General features: G+C 50.5%; 1 protein-coding gene across 3 annotated transcripts; it reads left to right on the top strand.

Annotated features, from left to right (window-relative positions):
- Positions 1–4,111: 4,111 nt before the first annotated feature.
- On the top strand, positions 4,112–19,528 carry SNX20 (sorting nexin 20). Of its 3 annotated transcripts, XM_019011366.4 has the most exons (5): positions 4,483–4,612; positions 7,814–7,906; positions 8,318–8,456; positions 9,932–10,083; positions 11,755–14,205. In XM_019011366.4, exons 3-5 carry the CDS (start codon positions 8,327–8,329, stop codon positions 12,421–12,423), a joined length of 951 nt encoding a protein of 316 aa, XP_018866911.2. In that variant the 5' UTR covers positions 4,483–4,612; positions 7,814–7,906; positions 8,318–8,326; the 3' UTR covers positions 12,424–14,205. The 3 variants fall into 3 exon arrangements, with proteins under 3 accessions (XP_063556267.1, XP_018866911.2, XP_063556268.1); XM_063700197.1 differs by lacking the exon at positions 7,814–7,906 and having other exon boundaries at positions 4,112–4,612; positions 11,755–14,203; XM_063700198.1 differs by lacking the exons at positions 7,814–7,906; positions 11,755–14,205 and adding an exon at positions 16,684–19,528.
- Positions 19,529–20,664: the final 1,136 nt, after the last annotated feature.

The raw sequence follows: 20,664 nt of genomic DNA, 5'->3' as shown, positions 1-20,664 counted from the left end.
CATTCTGTCCGCAACCCCAGTTTTTAAATCCTGCAATATTAAGAACCTTTGAAATTTAATAAAAAGCTATACAGGCACATCCAGCTGCAGAAAAACAAGATTGACAAGATCAAATTTTGTGTCACCTGCGAAAAACACCTGGCCAGTTGTGGTTTGCTGTACCAGCGCTGAGAGGCACACCTGGGACTGATACACTCTTGTTGAATTTCTCAAAGAAGGCGTACCAGTGTTGCAGTTCCAAGCATGTCAGGCATCCAGAGCGGTAGTGAGGGGTAGCTTCTAGTACTCAATTGTTTGCTCAATGTAGAATGCTTTGGTGGTAAAAGTACATCATTTAATTTCATGTTGCAATTAGGGAAGCCAAAAATCAGACAGGGTGGTGGCCTGCCCAGAATCACACAATGAGTCAGGGCTGAGCTGCAGCCACAGCCTGGGTGACCACTTCTCTGCATTCACCCCGCCATTCATTCATGCACACAATGACTTACTGAGCACCCACTATGTGGCAGGCACTGTGCTGGGTGCTAGAGACACAGATAATGATACAGACAAAGTCCCTGCCATTGTGGCATTTGAGACAGGAACTGCACAAGTATACGAATAAGCAAAACAAGGACAGATCTCGACAGAGGGGTCAGAAGAAGGCTGCATGGAGGAGCGACAGTGAAGCTGCTGCTTCATGAGATGAGATGAGATGATGAGATGAGATGAGATGAGATGAGATGAGATGAGATGAGATGAGATGAGATGAGATGAGATAAGCCAGAGATGGAAAAACCAAGCGGAGGGTATTTCCAGCTGAAGGAACTGCGAAAACAAAGGCACGTTTGAGCAACAGAGAGCAGTCTGGGTCGGCTGGTGTGTGGTAGGTGACACTGGGAGTGGACCAAGTGACAAACGGTAAGGCAGACAAGCGGCAGATCATGGAAGCCTCAGCAGAGAGTTCGGATTTACTCTGAATGTGGTGGGAGGCCACTGAAGGGTCCAAATAACATGGAGAGGTGCTCTGATTTTGAATTCTAGGAGAGGCATCAGATTCTGAGACACTACTAGCATTTCCCCTTTCTCACTCCTGGTGCCTCGTGGTGACCCTCCTCGCCATCTGGCTTCAGCGCTGCAATGGAGGATGCCCACTCCTGTGTCCCCCGCATGACGATGGGACCTTGTCTGCCTGTTATGAACTGAGTATGTGGCCTCCAAGTTCATATAGTTCATATATTGAATTCCTAATGAAAAAGGTGAGGCCTTTAAGAGGTAATTAGGCCATGAGGTTAGAGATCCCTGAGCACTCTCTAGCCCTCATTCTGCCATGTGAGGATAGAACAAGAAGGCAGCCATCTGCAAACCAGGAATCAAACCCTCCCCAGACACTGAATCTGTTAACACGTTGATCTTGGCCTTCCCAGCCTCCAAAACCGTGAGAAAGAGATGTCTGTTGTTTAGGCCGCCCAGTCTGCGGTGTGTTGCTACAGCAGCCCAAGCTAAGACACTACCTATGCCTTCTGCCTCCACCACAGAGAACTCTGGCTGCAGAGAAAAAGCAACATCCAACAGGTGGCCATGCGTGGCATCTTCCGGTCACTCTGGCTCAGCTGGGTCCTACCTACATAAGCCAGGCCCCTCTCCGTCAGGGGGTTTCCAAGAAACGTCTCCTTTCCCCATAAGAGGAAGCGGCGGCAACCACACATTTTTCCCCTGTGGTTGCCTTCTGCAGCATGAGAGGCTCACAGGGCTGCAGAGAAAGGCTTAGAGTCCACCCTGGTGTCTTGCAGATTCCAGGCCTGGGCAGAGAGTAGGCGAGAAAACTGGAAAGTTACGGGACACAACCCAGGGAGGAGAGGGCATTCCAGCCTCACTGTATGCAGGGAGCCACACCACCAGGCCCTCTGCTGGGCAGGGGGAGGTGGAGATGACCGACCTATGGCCCCTGCACTTACGGGGTGCCCCAGCTAGCAGGCCAGAGGCACACCAGTCATGGCGCTCCTCGTGAGCTCTGCCCAGAGACAGACCTTTGCAGATGTGGAGGTTCTTAATGACAGTGACGGCACTGCAGAGAGGTGGAATTGCAGGGCCATGTCAATAAGCAAGGTCAATAGGTAAACAGGGACATTATAGAGCCTCCAATGAAAAAGACAAGCAGCAACGGTTTTAGAATAGTAAGAACTGCCAGCACTTGTACAGCTCGGAACAGTGTTGCTCTAAGTGTTTGGCTCATCTGAACTCCTCTTGAGGTTCACAAGCCTATGAGGTTGTTGCAGAAGCAAATACAGGAGAAACCTTCATGCCCTCCAAGGATGGCAACTGGCTCAAGGCGGAATGTTTTGGCACTAGGGGGACTTCATTAAATTTCATGTTGCAATTAGGAAAGTTGAAATTCAACCATATCAAAGGACTAATATGGTTCTTTAAAGTTGACAACTTCTATTCGTCACAAAACTCCATTAAGAGAGTACAAAATGCAAACTGCAGGATGGAAAAGGATATTGAGAAGCACATAAACCCAAATGAATACATAAAGAACACCTACAAACCATTAAAAATAATCAAGTCAATAATGAGCACTGACCTTGAACAGACACTTCATTGGAGAAGGTATAAGGATGGCAAATAAGCCCATGAAAAGATGCTCAACATCATTAGTCCTTAGGGAAATGCAACTTAAAACCATGATGAGAGACCACTGCACATTAATGCACTGGTACACTGAAAAACACTGACCAAACCAGACACAGTGGCTCACATTGGTAATCTCAGTACTTTGGGGGCCCAAGGCAGGAGGATTGCTTGGGGCCAGGAGTTCAAGACCAGCCTGGGCAACATAGTGGCCATGATGGTCTATCCCTCCAGAAAAAAAAAAAAAAATTTATTAGCCAAGCATGGTGACATAACTGTAGTCTTAGCTACTCAGGAGGCTGAGGTGGGAGGATCATTTAAGCCCAGGAGTTCTAGGTTGCAGTCAGCTATGATGGTACCATTGCACTCCAGCCTGGGTGATAGAGCAAGACCCCATCTTTAAAATAATAATAATAATGACCATATCAAGTGCAGGTAAGAAGGTGGAGCACCTGGAATTTTCATATACTGCTGGTGGGAATACAAAATGGCACAGCCACTGTGGAAAATATTTGGCGTAATCTAGCACAGTTGAAGCTATCTATACTCTGAGACCCAGCAATTCCACCTCAGATAAGTACATGGACTTGGATAAATGTGTAAGAATATCATCAGTGGCATTGATCATGATGGCCATCCTAGGAACAACCCAAGTGTGCATCAAAAGACAAAACAAAAAATGACAAATGGTGATGTATTTAAATAATGCAGCAACAGAAAACCAAACACAGCATGTTCTCACTCATAAGTGGGAGTTGAACAATGAGGATACATGGATACAGGGAGGGGAACATCACACGCTGGGGCCTGTCAGGGGTGGGGGCCAAGGGGAAGGAGAGCATTAAGACAAATACCTAATGCATGCAGGGCTTAAAACCTAGATGATGGGTTGATAGGTACAGCAAACCACCACGGCACATATATACCTATGTAACAAACCTGCAGGTTCTACACTGGTATCCCAGAACTTAAAGTAAAATAAATAATAATAATAATGTAGCAACACAACAATGGAAATGAAACAAAAGTATCTACACAGAAATGCATCAGTGAATCTTATACCCATAAATGTTGCATGAAAGAAGCAAGGCACTGGAGAATACACACAGTATGCATGGTTCAATTTATATAAGATTCACAAATGAGTAAAATGAAACTGAATTGTTTGGGGATCTCATAGGTGGTAAATTTCTAAGGAAAAGCCAAGAAGTAACCCCCATCTGAATCAGGACTGTGACTGCCTCTAATAGGGAGGAAGGGAATCATGGCTCAGAAAAAAACACATGGCAAACTTCTGGGCGAGCCAGCAAAGTTCTATTTTTTTTGTCTGATTTCTGTATCTTGCCTTCAAGGCCACAAAGATGGGTGGGCATGAATCACACCACTGCCCTGGGGTTTCGCTTCCCTGGGACTTTCTGTTGGTGGTGATGGATACAGCTTTGCTCAGAGAAAAGGCACCAGATGGAACTGTAATTCTACCCCACTGCTCTTCTATGTCAGTCACTGGCTCTGTGTCCCACTAGCTCTGTGATCCAAGCCTCGGTTTTCCCATCTGTTCAAGGGGCATGACGGCCCCCATCATGCCTAGCTCATAGAGTAGAATAATGAATGTTAAAGGGCTCTGGGAGCTAATGCCTGAATGCCAGAGATCAACGGGGACTCGAAGGACAGCCAGACCTCTGCAAGGCGGCAGGGAAAGTGAGGCTGAGCTAAATCCCACAGGGCTGGCCCCACACCGCCTTGCCCTTCCCTGCGCTACCCGGAAGAAGAGGTGGGTACAGCTGGCAGGCTGGCAGTTGAGTTCAGTATACCATGTTTCACCAGCCAATGGGCTGGGGCGATCAGAAGCAGGTCACACAGCCTGTTTCCTGTTTTCAAACGGGGAACTTAGAAAGTAGCAGCCCCTCGGCTTGTCGCTGGAGCTGAGAACCAAGAGCTCGAAGGGGCCATATGACACTCCTCCCAGACCCCTGGACACACACAGCCCTGGAGACTGGAGGTCAGTATTTGATCCCAAGCTCAGCTGTCCTCTGCCTGCTGTGGCCTGAGTCCCCTTCTCCTGGGGCCCTGCCTGGCACCTGCTGGGGGCAGGGTGGGAGGGGGAAGAGTTAGTGACAGCCGCTGTGTCTGGAGCTCTCCTTAGCACACTGAGGCGAGTTAGTGACAGCCGCTGTGTCTGGAGCTCTCCTTAGCACACTGAGGCAGAGGAAGGGACAGCTCCTGGACCCTCCATCACCTCCATTCCTTTTGAAATGCTAGGCGCTTGTACAACCCATCTTAGGCCTGGAGAATAAGTCACCACACCTGTGTTTCTCAAAAAACAGTGTCAGGGAACCCCTGCCTCAGCATAGCCTTAGAGGACTCATAGAAAATGCAGAATCCAGGCCTGTTCAATGGCACTTTCCTGTCTTAGGAGCCAGGAAACCTGCTCTTGAACAAGCCCCTGGGATCCCACCCCCACCCCACCAGGGGATTCTTACACACACTGGGTTGGGAGCCCCTGGCTTTGGCAAGGCTTCTCAGGTGAGCGTCCAGTTGTTGGAGGGTACCCACCCTTTCCCCAAGAGAGGCAGCCACACATCCAACATCCTGGGATCTCTGTCTCCCAGAGTGGGCCACGTGCTTTATTTCACCCCCTAGAGGCTCATCCCCCATGAAAAGTCCTCTGCAGGCCCTCAGAAAGATAGTGTGGCCTCTGTGTGCCCAGCAGAAGAAGGACTGGACTTGGCAGTCAGCTCTTGGAGAGGGGGGTGGTTAGGACACCTGGGGACAGGAGGAGGACAATGACTGTCTGTGCACACAGGGCTGGAAGGTAGAGGGGGCTGGGAAGCTGCTCTGTCCCCTGGGCCAACTACAGGCCCCCAGGCCAACAGCAACAACACTTTTAGTATTTTGTTATAAAGTCAAGAAATCTTTGCTACAGAGGGTGAGGCAAGGGGAGGAAAGGGCCATGGAACCGTCTGTGTGGCTATCCCCAGAGAGCTTTTAGAGTGACAGGATTGCTTTCCCATTTCACAGATGAGGAAACTGAGGCCTGGAGAGGGATGGGAAGCTACCCAAGGCCCCATGGATACACCAGTGCACAACTCTTTCCTTCCCCCTCCTCTTTAAATGGGTGACTCCCAATGAAACCTGTAAGAGACAACCATAAGGGAGCTGACTGTGGCTGCTGAATTTGATTTTATTCTAAGGCCTGGTTTTATAATCAGCTTTCTCAGTCTTTACTGGAGTGTCAAGCCGAGGCATCATTTCTAGGGTCTTACAGGGTCTCTGGGCCAATAGTGCCCTGCTTCTGACCTGGAGCCAGCTGCCTGGTCATGAAAGCACATCTGCAAAGGCTGGGGCCCCTGAGGCCAAGGCCACTCGCCATCACCCATTTTACAGAGGTGCTGAGCATAGGAATGCCCTGGGCCCCCAAGAATCCCAGCCACCAAGAATCACGTAAACCATCGGCTGTCTCACTTAGGCACCTGTCAGAATGTAGGGAACGCACCCCTAGTCATCCATCATCTTATCAACAGGACGGGGCTTGTAGCCACATTTATCAGGTGGGGAAACTGAAGCCTAGAGATATTAAAGCACTTGCTTAAGGACACACGGTTGGTCAGGATGGAAGGCGATGTCTCCTGACTCCCTGACAGGCACAAGAGACAAGCAAGAGGTGCCCGTGACGGCATGCTCAAGAACGTGCAGCCCTGGGCCAGCCAGGCCCCTGCTCCGTGCCTCTGTTTGCCCATCTGTAAAAGGTGAGGTTGGATCGAGGGTCCCTGAGGGCCGCCCACTGGATGGCTGTGCAGAGCCATACGGAGAAGGCCCCAGGGTTCCTTTCACCCGACACAGCAAGCACTTCCCCCTGAAGTGCAGGCTCCAGGCCCCAGCTGACCTCCCCTCTCCCAGGCCAGGGGCTCTCACCCCTGGAGCAAGGGACAGGCACTGGCTGTGCTCAGGGACATGCATGACTCCCACCCCCATCTGTGCTCAGTGGGTGCCAGGGAGGCACTGGCTCTATCTTTCTCTAGGCCATAGTCAGCCCAGGGGTTCAGACCAAGAGCCCAGAATCCAACAGACCAGAGTTCAAGTCCCAGCTCTACCTCTATGTTCCACTGGCAGCTTCCTCAGGTCATTTGCACCTTCCTTGTCTTGAATTTCCATGCCTAACCAGTATACCAGCTACTCCCTCCAGCTGAGCTAATGTTTTAATTGTCCCTTTTTCTAAGTTGTCTCAAACATTTGTAATTCTATTCCAATCCACCTTAATTTAGTCATTTATTTCACAAATATTTCTGGAAACATCTAGCACTTACCAGACACTAAAAGCGGGGGTACTACACAGTCCCTGGGATGGACAGGGCCCTGAGCTGAGGCTTCAGAGTCTGCCTGACTGAATCCTCACCCCAGCCTTGTGAACGTGGGTTCTGTTATTATCCCCAGTTTATAGGAAACAGAAGCACAGAGAAGTTGAGTCACTTGCCAGCTACCAGGTCATCCTTTCCACTTATCCGGGTCACAGACAGAGTTATTATGTAAACCGGATCCCAGCTGCCTGTTCTCCCTCCCTGAGTAAGGTGGAGAGAATTCTGAAGTCAGCCCAGCCTGGGTCTGTATCCTGCCCACCACTCACCAGCTCCTCATCTTTGGCAACTCTAAGTCTCAGTTCCCTTATCATAAAAGGGAGATGTAAACAGTCCTGAGTGCAGACAGTGTTCAGGTTAGTGCAAGAGTGTGCGTTGGGTGTGAAGTGCACAGCCAGCACGTCACAAGCACTGGAGACAAATTCAGCTTTGCTTGTTGCGCACACTCACGAGCTGCGTGACTTTAGACTAGACCTCAGTTTTCTCATCTGTTATGTGGTGGTAATGATAGACTTTTGTGAGCATTAAACTAGATTAGGGGCTATGGAGAACCTAGGTGGGTATGAAGTGGGTATAATAAGCTATCAGTTAATTTTGCTGATAGATAGATAATTGATTGATTGATCGATAGAAGATTCATACCAGTATCTACCTGCTCTGAACACTGACCTTTCTTTTTTTCTTTTTGAGATGGTCTTGTTCTGTCACCCAGACTGGAGTGCAGTGGCATCATCATAGCTCACTGAAGCCTCAGTCTCTTGGGCTTAAGGGATCCTCCTGTCTCAGCCTCCCAAGTAGCTGGGACCACAGGCGTGCATCCTGGATAATTTTTTTTTTATTTTTTCTAGAGACGGGGTCTCACTACATTGCCCAGGCTGGTCTCAAATTCCTGGGCTCAAGTGATCCTCCTAACCCAGCCTCCCAAAGTGCTGGGATTACAGGTATGAGTGGCCATGTTCAGCTTGAACACTGAGACTTCATTCGCATGTGTAACATAAAACTGAGTATCTAGACAAGCCAGCATCTTTCTTTCAAGTAATCACTAAAGCCAATACTTTTACTTGAAATCATCTCATTTAAAACTCTGAGCAATACGTAAGGATCACCTCAATAACACATGGATCATCACAATAGGTGAAGGGTCTTCTCTGCCTTGGAATAACCTGCCCAGCAAAGGGGCAGACCCAGATTTGGGATCTGGCAGCTGGGAGAGTGGGGAAGGTTGAGCCGTGGGGCCCTTGTCATTCCCTCTGCCTAACAGGAGGGGGCATGACACAGCTCCTAGGCACCCCAGGAGCCACCGGGAACCACAGCTGGAGTGGGTCCTCACTGTTCTCTTGTTCCTCTGGCAGCCTTGGAGCATGGCAAGTCCAGAGCACCCTGGGAGCCCTGGCTGCATGGGACCCATAACCCAGTGCACGGCAAGGACCCAGCAGGAAGCACCAGCCACTGGCCCCGACCTCCTGTGCCCAGGACCCGACAGGCACTTAGGTGGGCTTGAGGCTTGAGACTCGGTCTGGGGGAGAGGTCTGAAGACATTCAAAGTACAAATGTGGGTCACTTTGGGGGATGCAGCAAGAGGCCCGGGCAGCTCTTGTAACTTGGGTTATCCCAAAGCAGACACTGAGACACAGATCTAGTGCAAGCTGTTTATCCGGGAGACGGTCCTAGGAGTCATGGCAGGGGAGTGGGAATGGAAGGAAAGGGCAAGAGGCCAGGGCAGGACATCAGTGAACAGATAGGCACGGTAGGTGGCTGAAGCTCAACCCCAGCGGGGGTCTTCTGGGAGACCCTGGAACATATCTCTGGGTTGTCCTATCCTAGGGGTGAGGAAGCCGGGCTGTTATCTACCAGTCCTGCCCTGCATAGGAGAAGGGACACTCCTGGGCCTGCTGCTATGGCCCTAGAAAGCCCTCAGGGAAGCCAGTGGCATGTTCTGGAAAAGTGGGTGCCAAGAGGGCATGGTCCAACCTGGGGCATGGACAGCATCTGCTGTAGTGCCATCTCCTGGAACAAATCTTTTCTTACAGTCCTTCGAGATGCCCTATTCAATACCTGCTCTGTTCCTGGCCCTATGCAGGGCACTGGGGAAACAGAAAGAGGAACAAATCAAACACTGCACTAGTCCTGAGGTTTGGTAGAGAAACAGATCAGTGAAAAATAGTTAGACGTGCCACGAAAAATAAATAAATAAAATAAAAAAGCTATAGGAACAAGGTGGGAAGCTCTTACTCTAATGCCAAGGGGCATTTGCAGTGATGTGGGGGCTGGGTCTTGAAGGGTAGACTGGAAAAGAGCTGGGACCCATGCCCTTTGCAATAAAATGCACAATTATTTGTGCTTCTTAAGAAGCTCAGAGTGGCGCAGGGCTCAAGTGGGGTTTAAGAAACACTGTGTTCGTTTTCCAGGCGTGGAAATAGAGGGTTGGATGCAAGGCAGAGCAGTGCACGTCCGAGAAGAGCCCGGCATGTGGGCAGTTAGATGAGAAGGTTAGGAAGGGCCAGCCCGCTGAGGCTGGAACATAACATCCTCCTCACTGCCTCCCCTGCCCACTGATGTGTGCTCAAGGAGTCGTGGCGACAGTCACGAAGTCAGGGCTGCAGGGAGCACAGAAACACACAAGCCACCGTCTCTGCTTGTCCAGAGCAGGGATTTCACCATTGCCAATCTACAGACCAGAAGTGGATGATGCAAAGTGCCCGCACCGCATTCCACAGCTGTGAAACCACTTGGGGGTGATAGGCTATTTGAGATTGTCAGTGGTAGGGTGGATTCTGCCAGGCTGGGCACAGAGGTCTGTCTGATGCCCCAATTGGGCCTATAAATGGCGGGGTGGGAGAGAGGGATATTCAATACTCTTCAGGAGTTCTGATATGCCATCTCAGATAGACCCAGCCATCTCCCTAAGCCCGTGCCTCGAAAGTGCACCGACCGGGTGCAGATCCTTAAGGGTGTTGTCCTTCCAGACACACACAGCGGCCTGAGCTCCAACTCCAGCATGACCACGCGGGAGCTTCAGCAGTACTGGCAGAACGAGAAATGCCACTGGAAGCACGTCAAACTGCTCTTTGAGATCGCTTCAGCTCGCATCGAGGAGAGAAAAGTCTCTAAGTTTGTGGTAAGCAGAGATTGGGAAATGGTGGAGCCTCTTTCACTCTGCTTCCTTCCTGGCCCTGAATAAGTCTTGTAGAGCCTCAGGTTTCCCAACTATGAAATGGGTCAACACACTAACTCACAGCGTTCTTCTGGAGAAAACAGCCAAAGAGCAAGATTTCAGGCTCAGCACCTGCTAGGGTCTGTGAGGATTCGAACCATATAAGTCATATTTCTTGGTCCCAAGAAGGAAATAGCCCAGTTTAATCCCATCTTATCAGGTGTCGGTCACCTGTGTCCTTTCTTCACCAATTTTGCCATATCACTGTATCTGTTATAATTATTATTACTTATTTTTTTCTTTAAATTGGATCACTTTTTAAAAACATGAAGCACATTTATTTCAAAGAGAAATACCTTAAATGGAAAACCAATATCACATGGCACAAAGCAAAAGTAACATACTAGAAAAGTCGATACAAGGAAGGTCAATACAAGGAAAGCTATGTGCTGTTATTAAATTCTAGCTGGTTACTGTGGCTTCGGGAAAGCCCTGCGCCTGGGAGCTGCTCCTCTCCCTGTTAGAATGGAATTTTAGCTTGTGTTAAGGGATGTTAAAGACTGCCTAAGAGCCACACTTCATCCTTCTCCTTCACTTACCTGGGACCAGGATAAATAACATAGCTACCACTGAATGCCAATGGCATGCCGGGCACGGCTCCATGTGGTTTCAGTGCATTAACTCATTTAATCTTCACTGGGTGAGGTAGGCACTATGCCTATCCTTGTTTTGTGCATGAGAAAAGTGAGACTCGGAAAGGTTAAATTTCTCATCTAAAACCACATAGCTAGACCATGGTAGGGCTATAATTATAACCCATGCAATCTGGCTCTGGAGTCAGATGCATGGGTTATAATTGCCCTTAATATATAATTGCCCGTAATCAGGATTCTCTTGAAAGATAATTGAAAAGGATTGATTTTCTTACCATATAACGGCATCACCAGTGTACCTAAATGATGTTATATTGTACCTAAAACTAATTCCCAAGTGTGAAACATTTGGAAAACACAGCATCTCAGTTCAGAAAACAGAGGCCCAGTTTTAGCAAGTAAAGCCAAGAGGGACCCCAGCAGCCTGCAGGGCAGGACCCTCTGCCCTTTCTCCTCCCAGATGTCCCCACCTTGCTGTGTTGTTGTTCCAGGGTTGACTCAGCTGATGCCAATAGCAATTTAAAACAGAATTGGGCCAGGTGCAGTGGCTCATGCCTGTAATCCCAGCACTTTGGGAGGCCCAGGTAGGAGGATTGCTTGAGCCCAGGAGTTGGAGACCAGCCTGGGCAACACAGCCAGACCGCATCTTTTAAAAAAAATCAAAAAATCTGCCAGGTAGTGGGTGTGCCTTTAGTCCCAGCTACTCAGGAGGCTCAGGTGGGCGGGTCAATTGAGCCCAGAAGTTCAAGGTTGCAGTGAGGTATGATCGCATCACTGTACTCCAGCCTGGGTAACAGTGAGAGACCCTGTCTCTAAAAATAAATAAATAAATTAATTAATTAATTAATTAACAATTGCATATAAGGATCGCCCGTTTTCAGGGCATGCTTTACACCGGCCTGGTTAACTTTACTCTGGGTGTGCTCCGTCCGCCGCAGCCCCCGCCGGGAGGTGGCCACAGCTCTCTCTGGTTGCGCCCTAGGTGTACCAAATCATCGTCATCCAGACTGGGAGCTTTGACAACAACAAGGCCGTCCTGGAACGGCGCTATTCCGACTTCGCGAAGCTCCAGAAAGCGCTGCTGAAGACGTTCAGGGAGGAGATCGAAGACGTGGAGTTTCCCAGGAAGTACCTGACGGGGAACTTCGCTGAGGAGATGATCTGTGAGCGTCGGCGCGCCCTGCAAGAGTACCTGGGCCTGCTCTACGCCATCCGCTGCGTGCGCCGCTCCCGGGAGTTTCTGGACTTCCTCACGCGGCCGGAGCTGCGCGAGGCTTTCGGCTGCCTGCGGGCCGGCCAGTACCCGCGCGCCCTGGAGCTGCTGCTGCGCGTGCTGCCGCTGCAGGAGAAGCTCACCGCCCACTGCCCTGCGGCCGCCGTCCCGGCCCTGTGCGCCGTGCTGCTGTGCCACCGCGACCTCGACCGCCCCGCCGAGGCCTTCGCGGCCGGAGAGAGGGCCCTGCAGCGCCTGCAGGCCCGGGAGGGCCATCGCTACTATGCGCCTCTGCTGGACGCCATGGTCCGCCTGGCCTATGCGCTGGGCAAGGACTTCGTGTCTCTGCAGGAGAGGCTGGAGGAGAGCCAGCTCCGGAGGCCCACGCCCCGAGGCATCACCCTGAAGGAGCTCACTGTGCGAGAATACCTGCACTGAGCCGGCCTGGGACCCCGCAGGGATGCTGGAGATTTGGGGTCACCATGGCTCACAGTGGGCTGTTTGGGGTTCTTTTTTTTTTATTTTTCCTTTTCTTTTTTGTTATTTGAGACAGTCTTGCTCTGTCACCCAGACTGAAGTGCAGTGGCTCAATTATGTCTCACTGCAGCCTCAAACTCCTGGGCACAAGCAATCCTCCCACCTCAGCCTCCCAAGTAGCTGGGATTACAGGTGCACACCACCACACCAGGCTAATTTTTAATTTTTTTGTAGAGACAGGGTCTCTCTGTTGCCCAGGCTGGTCTCTAACTTCTGACCTTAAATGATCTTCCTGCCTCAGCTTCCCAAAACACTGGGGTTACAAGTGTGAGCCACCACCCCTGGCCTGGGGTTCATTTTTAATGGGAAAAGCCACTGGGGGCTCTAACTCGCTGGGTGACTTTGGACAAGCCCCTCCTCTGGTCCTCAATTTCTCCAGCTGTATTGGACAGAGGTGCTCCTGGGACCCCTTGGAAGCCTCTGCTTGTGTCCCACGTCCTCTTGATGCCAGGGCCACTTCATCTCCAAAACACAAAACCAACTGCCAAAACCATCCAGAGCAGTGTCCACCCCACCAGTGTCTTTGTGGGAAGCTGGAGAAGAAGTTTACCTCACACATTCTAGACAAAACTTAGTCCATTTCCTTGAAGACAGTTCTCTCCAGCTGCTCCAAGGCTTTTCTCTCTGTTCCTTCCACCTCGGAATTGCTTTAAAATATTTCCATCCATTATCCTAATACTATCTTAGTATTCTAGCCCTTCCCCCTTACCATGTAGACCTGACAAAGCAAAACAAAAGCTCACCTATTGCCCTCAAGAACAGCCTCTACACACACACACACACAGACACACACACACACACACACACACACGGTGGGAGTTGTATGCCATCCTTTTGAAGGGTGGGAGGACCCTGGGCCAGAAAGCAATAATGGCATAAGATTCTGTGATACCACGCATTTTTGGTAAGGGAAGTTGCCAACAATTTTTCTGGCTGGGATGGCATAGCACATTGTCTAGGGGTGGATTTTCATTCATAAGGCAGCTGTTCCCTGAATGGCTTCCCTGGGTTATGTAGAAACAGCCCGGGGAGGAGGTGATACAACATACTTAATGGGGCCTCTGGGCAGAAAACAGACTGAATCCTCAACACTGCCCCTTTTGAGGGTCTGTGATCCTGGAACCTCTCTGATGGACTGGGATGCCCTTAACTGAGGTCTGCTGTCTGGAAAGGACACCACAGGCCCAGAATGAAGGGGCATCTGGACCAATGACCTAGATTCAACACAGGGCTTGGAGCTGGTGGTACAGGCTGGTTTTGGCCCAATGTGTGTTGGAGGCTGGAAGCCCCTGAAGACCTAAACTGCCTGGATGAGCTTATTAGGGTGAATTAATGAGTCTGTAATTTGGGAACCTTAATGTGAGACACCACTTAAGGAGAGGAACTTGGCCCAGCAAGTGATCACTCTAGAAGTGGACAGCTATGCACTAGACTGCACCAGAATCTGTTCAACAGCGACACCTTGTGGTAACAACTGTAGACGCCCCATCAGGCTGGATGGGAAACTAGAAACAGACTGTCTCATCTTTGGACAGATATCCCTCAAATCTCCCAATCTACTCCAGGGAAAAGACACTTCAAGTGAGAGATATTGGACTTCTTGAAAATCTAGGTCTATGGAAAATTAAAGTGTTAAATGGAAAAATTAAAGAGCTATGAGTCTATTTGTAATGATGAAACAGATGATATTGATTTTGTCAGTTATTTCTTCAAATCTAAAATGCTATCAACAATATGCAACAAATGTTTACTAACAAAGAAAAAATACCCAACATGGACAGTTTAATGGGATATTCCAGCAAAAAAGCTGGAAAACCGAAGAGTTAGACCCCTGACATGAGGGTTAACACCAAAGAAGCCTGTTGTACAGGAAGGGACATTAAGGAAATTTGCACAAACTAAACTTGGCACTGGGTGGAGTACAGGGAACTTCCTCTGAGAATTTGAACTGCAAGCGGGCACTCACCCATGTTTTAGGGCTGGTCCTAAAACACAGCATGGTCCAAAATCCCTCAAGCAGAGAAATCATGTTAAAGTGGTCTCAGGTGGAGGTGTTCCAGGTGCCTCAAGACCTGGAGATCTTTAGGTCTTCCCTGGGGCTGAAGGATGTCAGCATCAAGCCAGGCCTATAAGAAGTGTAGGATCCCGTTGAGTTCAGAGGTGCTGAAATGTGAAAAAAAAAAAGTGCATCTCAAAATCACAGATAGATGATATGTGTGGGGTGTGTGGGGGGGGGCGGGGGGTGCACACAGAGAGAAAATACTTATATGGGAGTAAAGGAGCCTATAGAATCACATGGGGGGTTCCCCATCAGTACCTCTGAAGAGGGGTTGGCTTCCCACACAGTGCACAGGAAATGGATTTATTCAGGCTTCCCAAAAAGGGACTGGCCACATGGGGCAGCTTCAGGACCATCACCTTGCCTCTTCCCGATGACACTCAATGCTGCCCCTCCTCGTGCTGCTGGCAGCCTTGGCCTGAGCATCCATGGGAGTTTCTTCTGGCCATGGACACTGCATCTTCATCCACTACAAGTTGTCTGATGGCCTGGGATGGCCTGCCACAGCCAGCTCCTCCTGGCATCTCCCATATGCTGCAGCAGTTAGAGCCCACTCGTTCCTTGGGTTCCTGGAACAAGTCCTTGAATTCCTTAGGCCCCCACCTCCAGCAAGCTTTCCGCGGGGCCCACTGCAGCCCCACCGGGGTACCCCACCTCCCTGTTTGCCTGGGCCCTCTCTCACACCACCTGTATTAGTCCTTGTTTCTAGGGGACTTTAGAGTGGTGGCAGCTGGGACTGAACATTCTTCTCCTGACCCCTCAAAAGCTGGGTCCACAGGAGAGGTGAGGGGTACCTGACCTCCATACCCAGGATGGAGCCTTGTTAGGAACACAGAATTTCAGGCCCCACCCTAGACCTGCTGAATCGGAGTCTGCACTTTAACAAGAGCATCCCCCACTGCCACAGGTGACTCTTACCTGCATAACTCAAAGGTTGAGAAGCCCAGTGTTGAACTGACTTGAAGGCACCTCAGTGAAAATCATCCATGGAACTGGGCCATCTGTGGTCCTGGGTTCATCCCCATCCTTTTCTTCTCTCCACCCGGGCCCTCTACCATACAGGTGCCTCATCCCAGGGGACTGCAGATGGGACTACCATGCCAGCCTCACAACCATACCTGCAAAACCACTCTGGGCATTTGGCCTGGAGCTTAAAGGGGTTCATTCCAATGAAGCCCTCCCTGCTGCAGCAGCCACTCCCCCCCACTGGCTGTGATGGAGTCCTGGGGTCTCCACTTTGAGCTGGGATTAGGCATCCTCACGAGACCCTGTCCCCTGGGATGCTGGCAGTTCCCTGCCAAGCCCACGATTGAAAACAAGCTCTGCAAGCAGCTCCCTGTGCGGTAAAAGTCAGGGCTCCCCAGGCCTACTGTGTGACCAGGCACTGCCGGGCCATTGATAGCACTGTCACTCCAGCTCTGCTTGGAACATGTTCCTATCCCATTTTTCAGTTGAGGAAAATGGGATCATTTGTAACATTGTAACCTGAGGGGGTTAAGTGACTTGCCCAGGGTTACACAGCTAATAACTGGACCAGGAAATTAAGCCCAGGCTTTAATTTGACCAAAGCCCTACTTTCCTTGCTGAGCTCCACATTAAAGGATGTGGAGGAGAGGGGAAGGGATATGTTCCTGGTCCCCTCACCGAAATGGGTCCTTGATATGGTTTGGATGCACGGTGGTCACCTCCAAATCTCATGCTGAATGTGACTCCCAGTGTTGAAGGTGTGGCCTGGTGGGAGATGTTTGGCTCATGGGGGCAGGTCCCTCATGGATGGCTTGGTGCCCTCCCCGTGGTAATGAATGAGTTCTCACTCTGTTAGTTTACATGAGAGCTGGTTGTTTAGAAGAGCCTGACATGGCTCTTGCTCCCTCTCTTGCCATGTAAGTCACGAACTCCCCCTTCCCCTTCCACCATAAGTGGAAGCTTCCTGAAGCTTCACAAGAAGCAATGCCGGTGCCATGCTTCTGTACAACCTGCACAACTGTGAGCCAAATAACCCTCTTTTCTTTATAAGCTACCCAACCTCAGGTATTCCTTTATAGCAATGCAAAATGGACTGACACGCCTTTAAAGATCATTTCACTCACCTCTGTTTACAGATGGGGAAATCAAGGCCTGGAGAGATGACTTACCCAGGGTCACGTGGCGAGACAGGAACAGCACCAGAACCAGACCCGAGATGTCCACGTCAAAGTGACATGCTCTGAGAGGCAGCACACACAGAATAACCCTGCATCCAAATTCCAGGAAGCTCTTAGGGGTCATCCAGCTGGGCCTAGGGGTGCAGGGTCAGTGCTGAGGCCTGGGCAGGGCCGCTAGCCTCCCTGAGCTTTCTGGCTTCAGGCTGGGAGGCACAGTTCAGGGTGGACTGTGACCCCTTGGCCTAGAATGCCCTTAGCTCTGCTCTCTAGTGGCTGTCCCCATAGCTGGAACTCTGTTTTGGAGCGGCAAAACCAGTTCCACCTGCTGGTAGGGGTAGGTTGGCTCCCAACACATCCCCAGCAGGCCTCTCTTGGGCTCAAAAGCCAAGCTGTGCCCAGCCACATCTCCAAATGCTTCCTGGCCCCTGTGCAGCAACTACATTTAGCTGCCTTCCCAGAACTTCCTGCATGCTCACACTGCCCTTTCCTCTGGGGCCCAACAATGCCACAGCCTGTTCTATCAATCACCAGCTGGTTTCCTTTGAGCAGTCTCCTTTTACTTATGCACATTTACTTGAAAAAGAAACTTCCTATTACTATCCTAAATGGAAACTCAGAATCACTTGCTATAATTAGAAAGTAGCTATAAAAATAAACACAATGAAACCGATCACTGTTATCATACCCTAACCCGCTTTTACCTGAGACAGGCCCTGAGCCCGAGGCCACTGGTAGACTTTTGTTAAAAGAGAGAGAGACGGAGACAGAGAAATAAGCATTAGGGACCTGCAATCACCAAGCTGAGACTTCTCTTTGATTTACTCAGAAGGACTGGAAAATGTTGTCCTGCAAAAGGAGGTAAGTTTCTCACCACGTAGCGCTGATCATCCCGTGTTGCCTGTGCGTTGCTGCAGACCATCTGGGGTCTTGCCCAAGCACCCTGGAGACTTTGCTCCCTGGTTTCCTGGTCCCCAAGTCGAGTGTTCAGCCCTGTGTGCTCTCCAGCTCCTAAGTCGTGGGCCTGATTTCAGCTTTGATTGCCCACTCTTGGCTTTCAAGCCGTAGGCTCCGGCTCCTGACGCCACACCCTGATATCAAGACCCTCAGATGGAGCGAGCGTTCTGGGCTGGTCGAAGCCTGAAGCCGCAGTATGTCCTTGAGTGGGTCCCCCCACCCATCTAGCTGTCACCCCCATGGTAAGATCAAGAAAATGCCCTCCCCTCCAAAAGTCCCCACGCCGAGCCCCCATCTGTCAGCTCCCAGGTTCGGCCCCCTCACTAGCTCCAGGCTGGGAGGCACAGTTCAGGGCAGACTGTGGCCCCTCAGCATAGCATGGCCTTAGCTCTGCTCTCTAGTGGCTGTCCCCATAGCTAGAACTCTGTTTTGGAGCAGCAAAACTAGTTCCACCTGCTGGTAGGGCTAAGTTGACTCCCAACATGTCCCCAGCGTGTTGGTGTTGGGAACCTTGATCTAGCTGCTCGTTTTCTCAGTAACCAAAGATCCCTGGCACTCCTACGATGTCTCAGGCCTTACCTAGAGCTGGGGATACAGCAGTGACCAGGACAGAACTGGTCCCTGCCTCATGGAAGTGAAGTGTCAGGAGGCCACTCCCAAAGCAAATGGAAGCTGGGACAGAATGATGCCCTCAGCCAGGTGGTCAGGGAAGGCTTCTCAGAGGGGGCGCTGTTCAAAGAATCACAGAGCATACAGAGGAGCTGGCCCTGGGAGCACAGAGAGGGGAGAATTTTAGGCAAAGGGGTAGCAGGAGCACAGCCCTGAGGCAGGAAACTACCCCCCCCCACCACCCTCGGGATCCTCAGTTCTGGTTTGCACCCAGAAAGGGGGTAGGTCCAGGACACACCCAGACTGATGTGTCACACTGGCTGTGCCAGCTGAGAGAGTGGGCTCCAGGCACCACTAACAGAGAAGCCTTGCAAGGCAGGTCCATGCACCGCCCGCCTCCAGTTACCACTCATTGCAAAGGAAATGAGCTGGGAGCCTGTGTGTGGGCTGTGCAGACCCTTTTGGTTACAAGCCACAAAAACCCAGGTTAATCTGATGAGGAAGGAATTTATTATCTGTAAAGTCCAGGAGCAGGCTAGCTTTACACCAAGCAGGATCCAAGGACCCACACTTTGTCATCTCATGTCGCTCTCTCTCTCCCACTTTCGCTTTCTCTGTCTCTTCTTAGTTCTGCTTTCCTCCACTGTGCCTTCGCTCTCAGAGAGAGCTCTCCCCTGGCAGTGACAAGATGGCTGCAGCAGCTCCAGCAACCTCAGAGGACTCCCCCATCCAGGGTCCTTGTGAGCTCCTCATCTGTAGGATGTGCAGTAAACACTCACATGTCCTTTCCTGAGGAGCCCAGTGGCTGGGGGCTGAGGGGCAGCCCCTATGCCCTCACAGTGCAGCAACCTTGGTTAGCTCACCCATCAGGGCAGACTTGGGCAGAAATCATGTCTTGGCATATTGTTTTGTAATCTGCTTTTTAAATTGTCACTATATATTATGAGCATTCCCCTATAATATACAATATTCTTCCACATTATGTTTAATGGTTTCATTGTATTCTAATGCATATTCTATAGTTATTTTAACCACCCCACAATGTTGCAAAATGTCCTTATTTGGGACAACACTGCTGCAAACACTTTGACCCATATGTCCTTTTTGTGTGCACTCTTATGGCAACTTCTAACGGTGGCATTTCTGAATCGTAGACACTTTTTTGACTTCTACATATTTTATTTTTTTAGTTGACAAAAATTGTATTTATGAATCATAAACACTTAATGATTTTGCTATTACTTAATTTTTCTTTCTTCAGAAAGGCTGTATTCACTCCTCCACCAGCTAAGTGTGAGAGAGGCCCTTGAACTTTGCATAACAGTGGCTGTCGGCATTTTAAATTTTTTTTTTTTTTTAGATGGAGTCTTGCTCTGTGGCCAGGCTGGAGTGCAGTGGCACGATCTTGGCTCACTGCAACTTCTGCCTCCTGGGTTCAACTGATTCTCCTGCCTCAGCCTCCCAAGCAGCTGGGATTACAGGCGCCCGCCACCACGCCTGGCTAATTTTTGTATTTTTAGTAGAGACAGGGGTTTTACCATGTTGGCCAGGCTGGTCTCGAACTCCTGACATTGTGATCCACTCACCTCAGCCTCCCAAAGTGATGGGATTACAGCCATGAGCCACCGCGCCTGGCCTTTAAACTATTTTTTTCTTTTTGAGACAGAGTCTCGTTCTTGTCTCCCAGCCTGGAGTGCAGTGGCGTGATACAGGCTCACTGCAACCTCCGCCTCCTGGGTTCAAGCGATTCTCCTGTCTCAGCCTCCTGAGTAGCTGGGATTACAGGCGCCCGCCACCACGCCCGGCTAATTTTTGTACTTTTTTTAGTAGAGACGGGGTTTCGCCATGTTGGCCAGGCTGGTCTCGAATTCCTGACCTCAGGTGATCTAAACTATTTTTACTGGTTTAATCTTTTCCCCTTTCCACGGGGCAGGTCTGGAGAGACCGAGAGGATCTGATCCTGCAATTTAAAAAGTAGACAGCAGATGGCGCTGCCGCCTCGGCGGCTGCGAACGCATCGCCGCGGTGCGGGCGGAAAAAGCTGAAACAGCTGGGAAACCGAAACTTTCTCCAGGCTTCTGAAAGCCCTTAGACGGGATTTGAAATCATGCTGGAAAGAGCTTTGCTGCCTCTATAACCTCTCCCCAGCAAGTGTTTTGGTGGGCGGTCCCCGGGCGACCTCCACTTGGGGTTTGGGACCTCTCCCTTTCTGCCCCTCCATCCTCTTCCCTCAGCCCAGAGGCCCCAAAAGGCGGAGGCCGCCGCCCTCCACTTCCCGCAAGCGGAATCCGCAGGGTTTCACAAGAGAGGGCGCTGCAAATAGCCAGTATCAGCGCCCCCAGGAGCAGGACCGGCCATGGCTTCTGAGAACGGGCC

Source organism: Gorilla gorilla, chromosome 18 (genome assembly GCF_029281585.2).
Source record: "Gorilla gorilla gorilla isolate KB3781 chromosome 18, NHGRI_mGorGor1-v2.1_pri, whole genome shotgun sequence".
NCBI classification, from domain to species: Eukaryota; Metazoa; Chordata; class Mammalia; order Primates; family Hominidae; genus Gorilla; species Gorilla gorilla.
Note: the sequence above shows the minus strand (reverse complement) of the source record. Positions and strands in the feature narration are given on the sequence as shown.

Coding starts and splice junctions, on each gene's coding strand:
- SNX20 (XM_019011366.4), top strand. CDS start 8,327: ATGGCAAGTCCAGAGCACCCTGGGAGCCCTGGCTGCATGGGACCCATA. Junction 8,457..9,931: donor AGGACCCGACAGGCACTTAG/GTGGGCTTGAGG, acceptor TTGTCCTTCCAG/ACACACACAGCGGCCTGAGC. Junction 10,084..11,754: donor GAAAAGTCTCTAAGTTTGTG/GTAAGCAGAGAT, acceptor GTTGCGCCCTAG/GTGTACCAAATCATCGTCAT.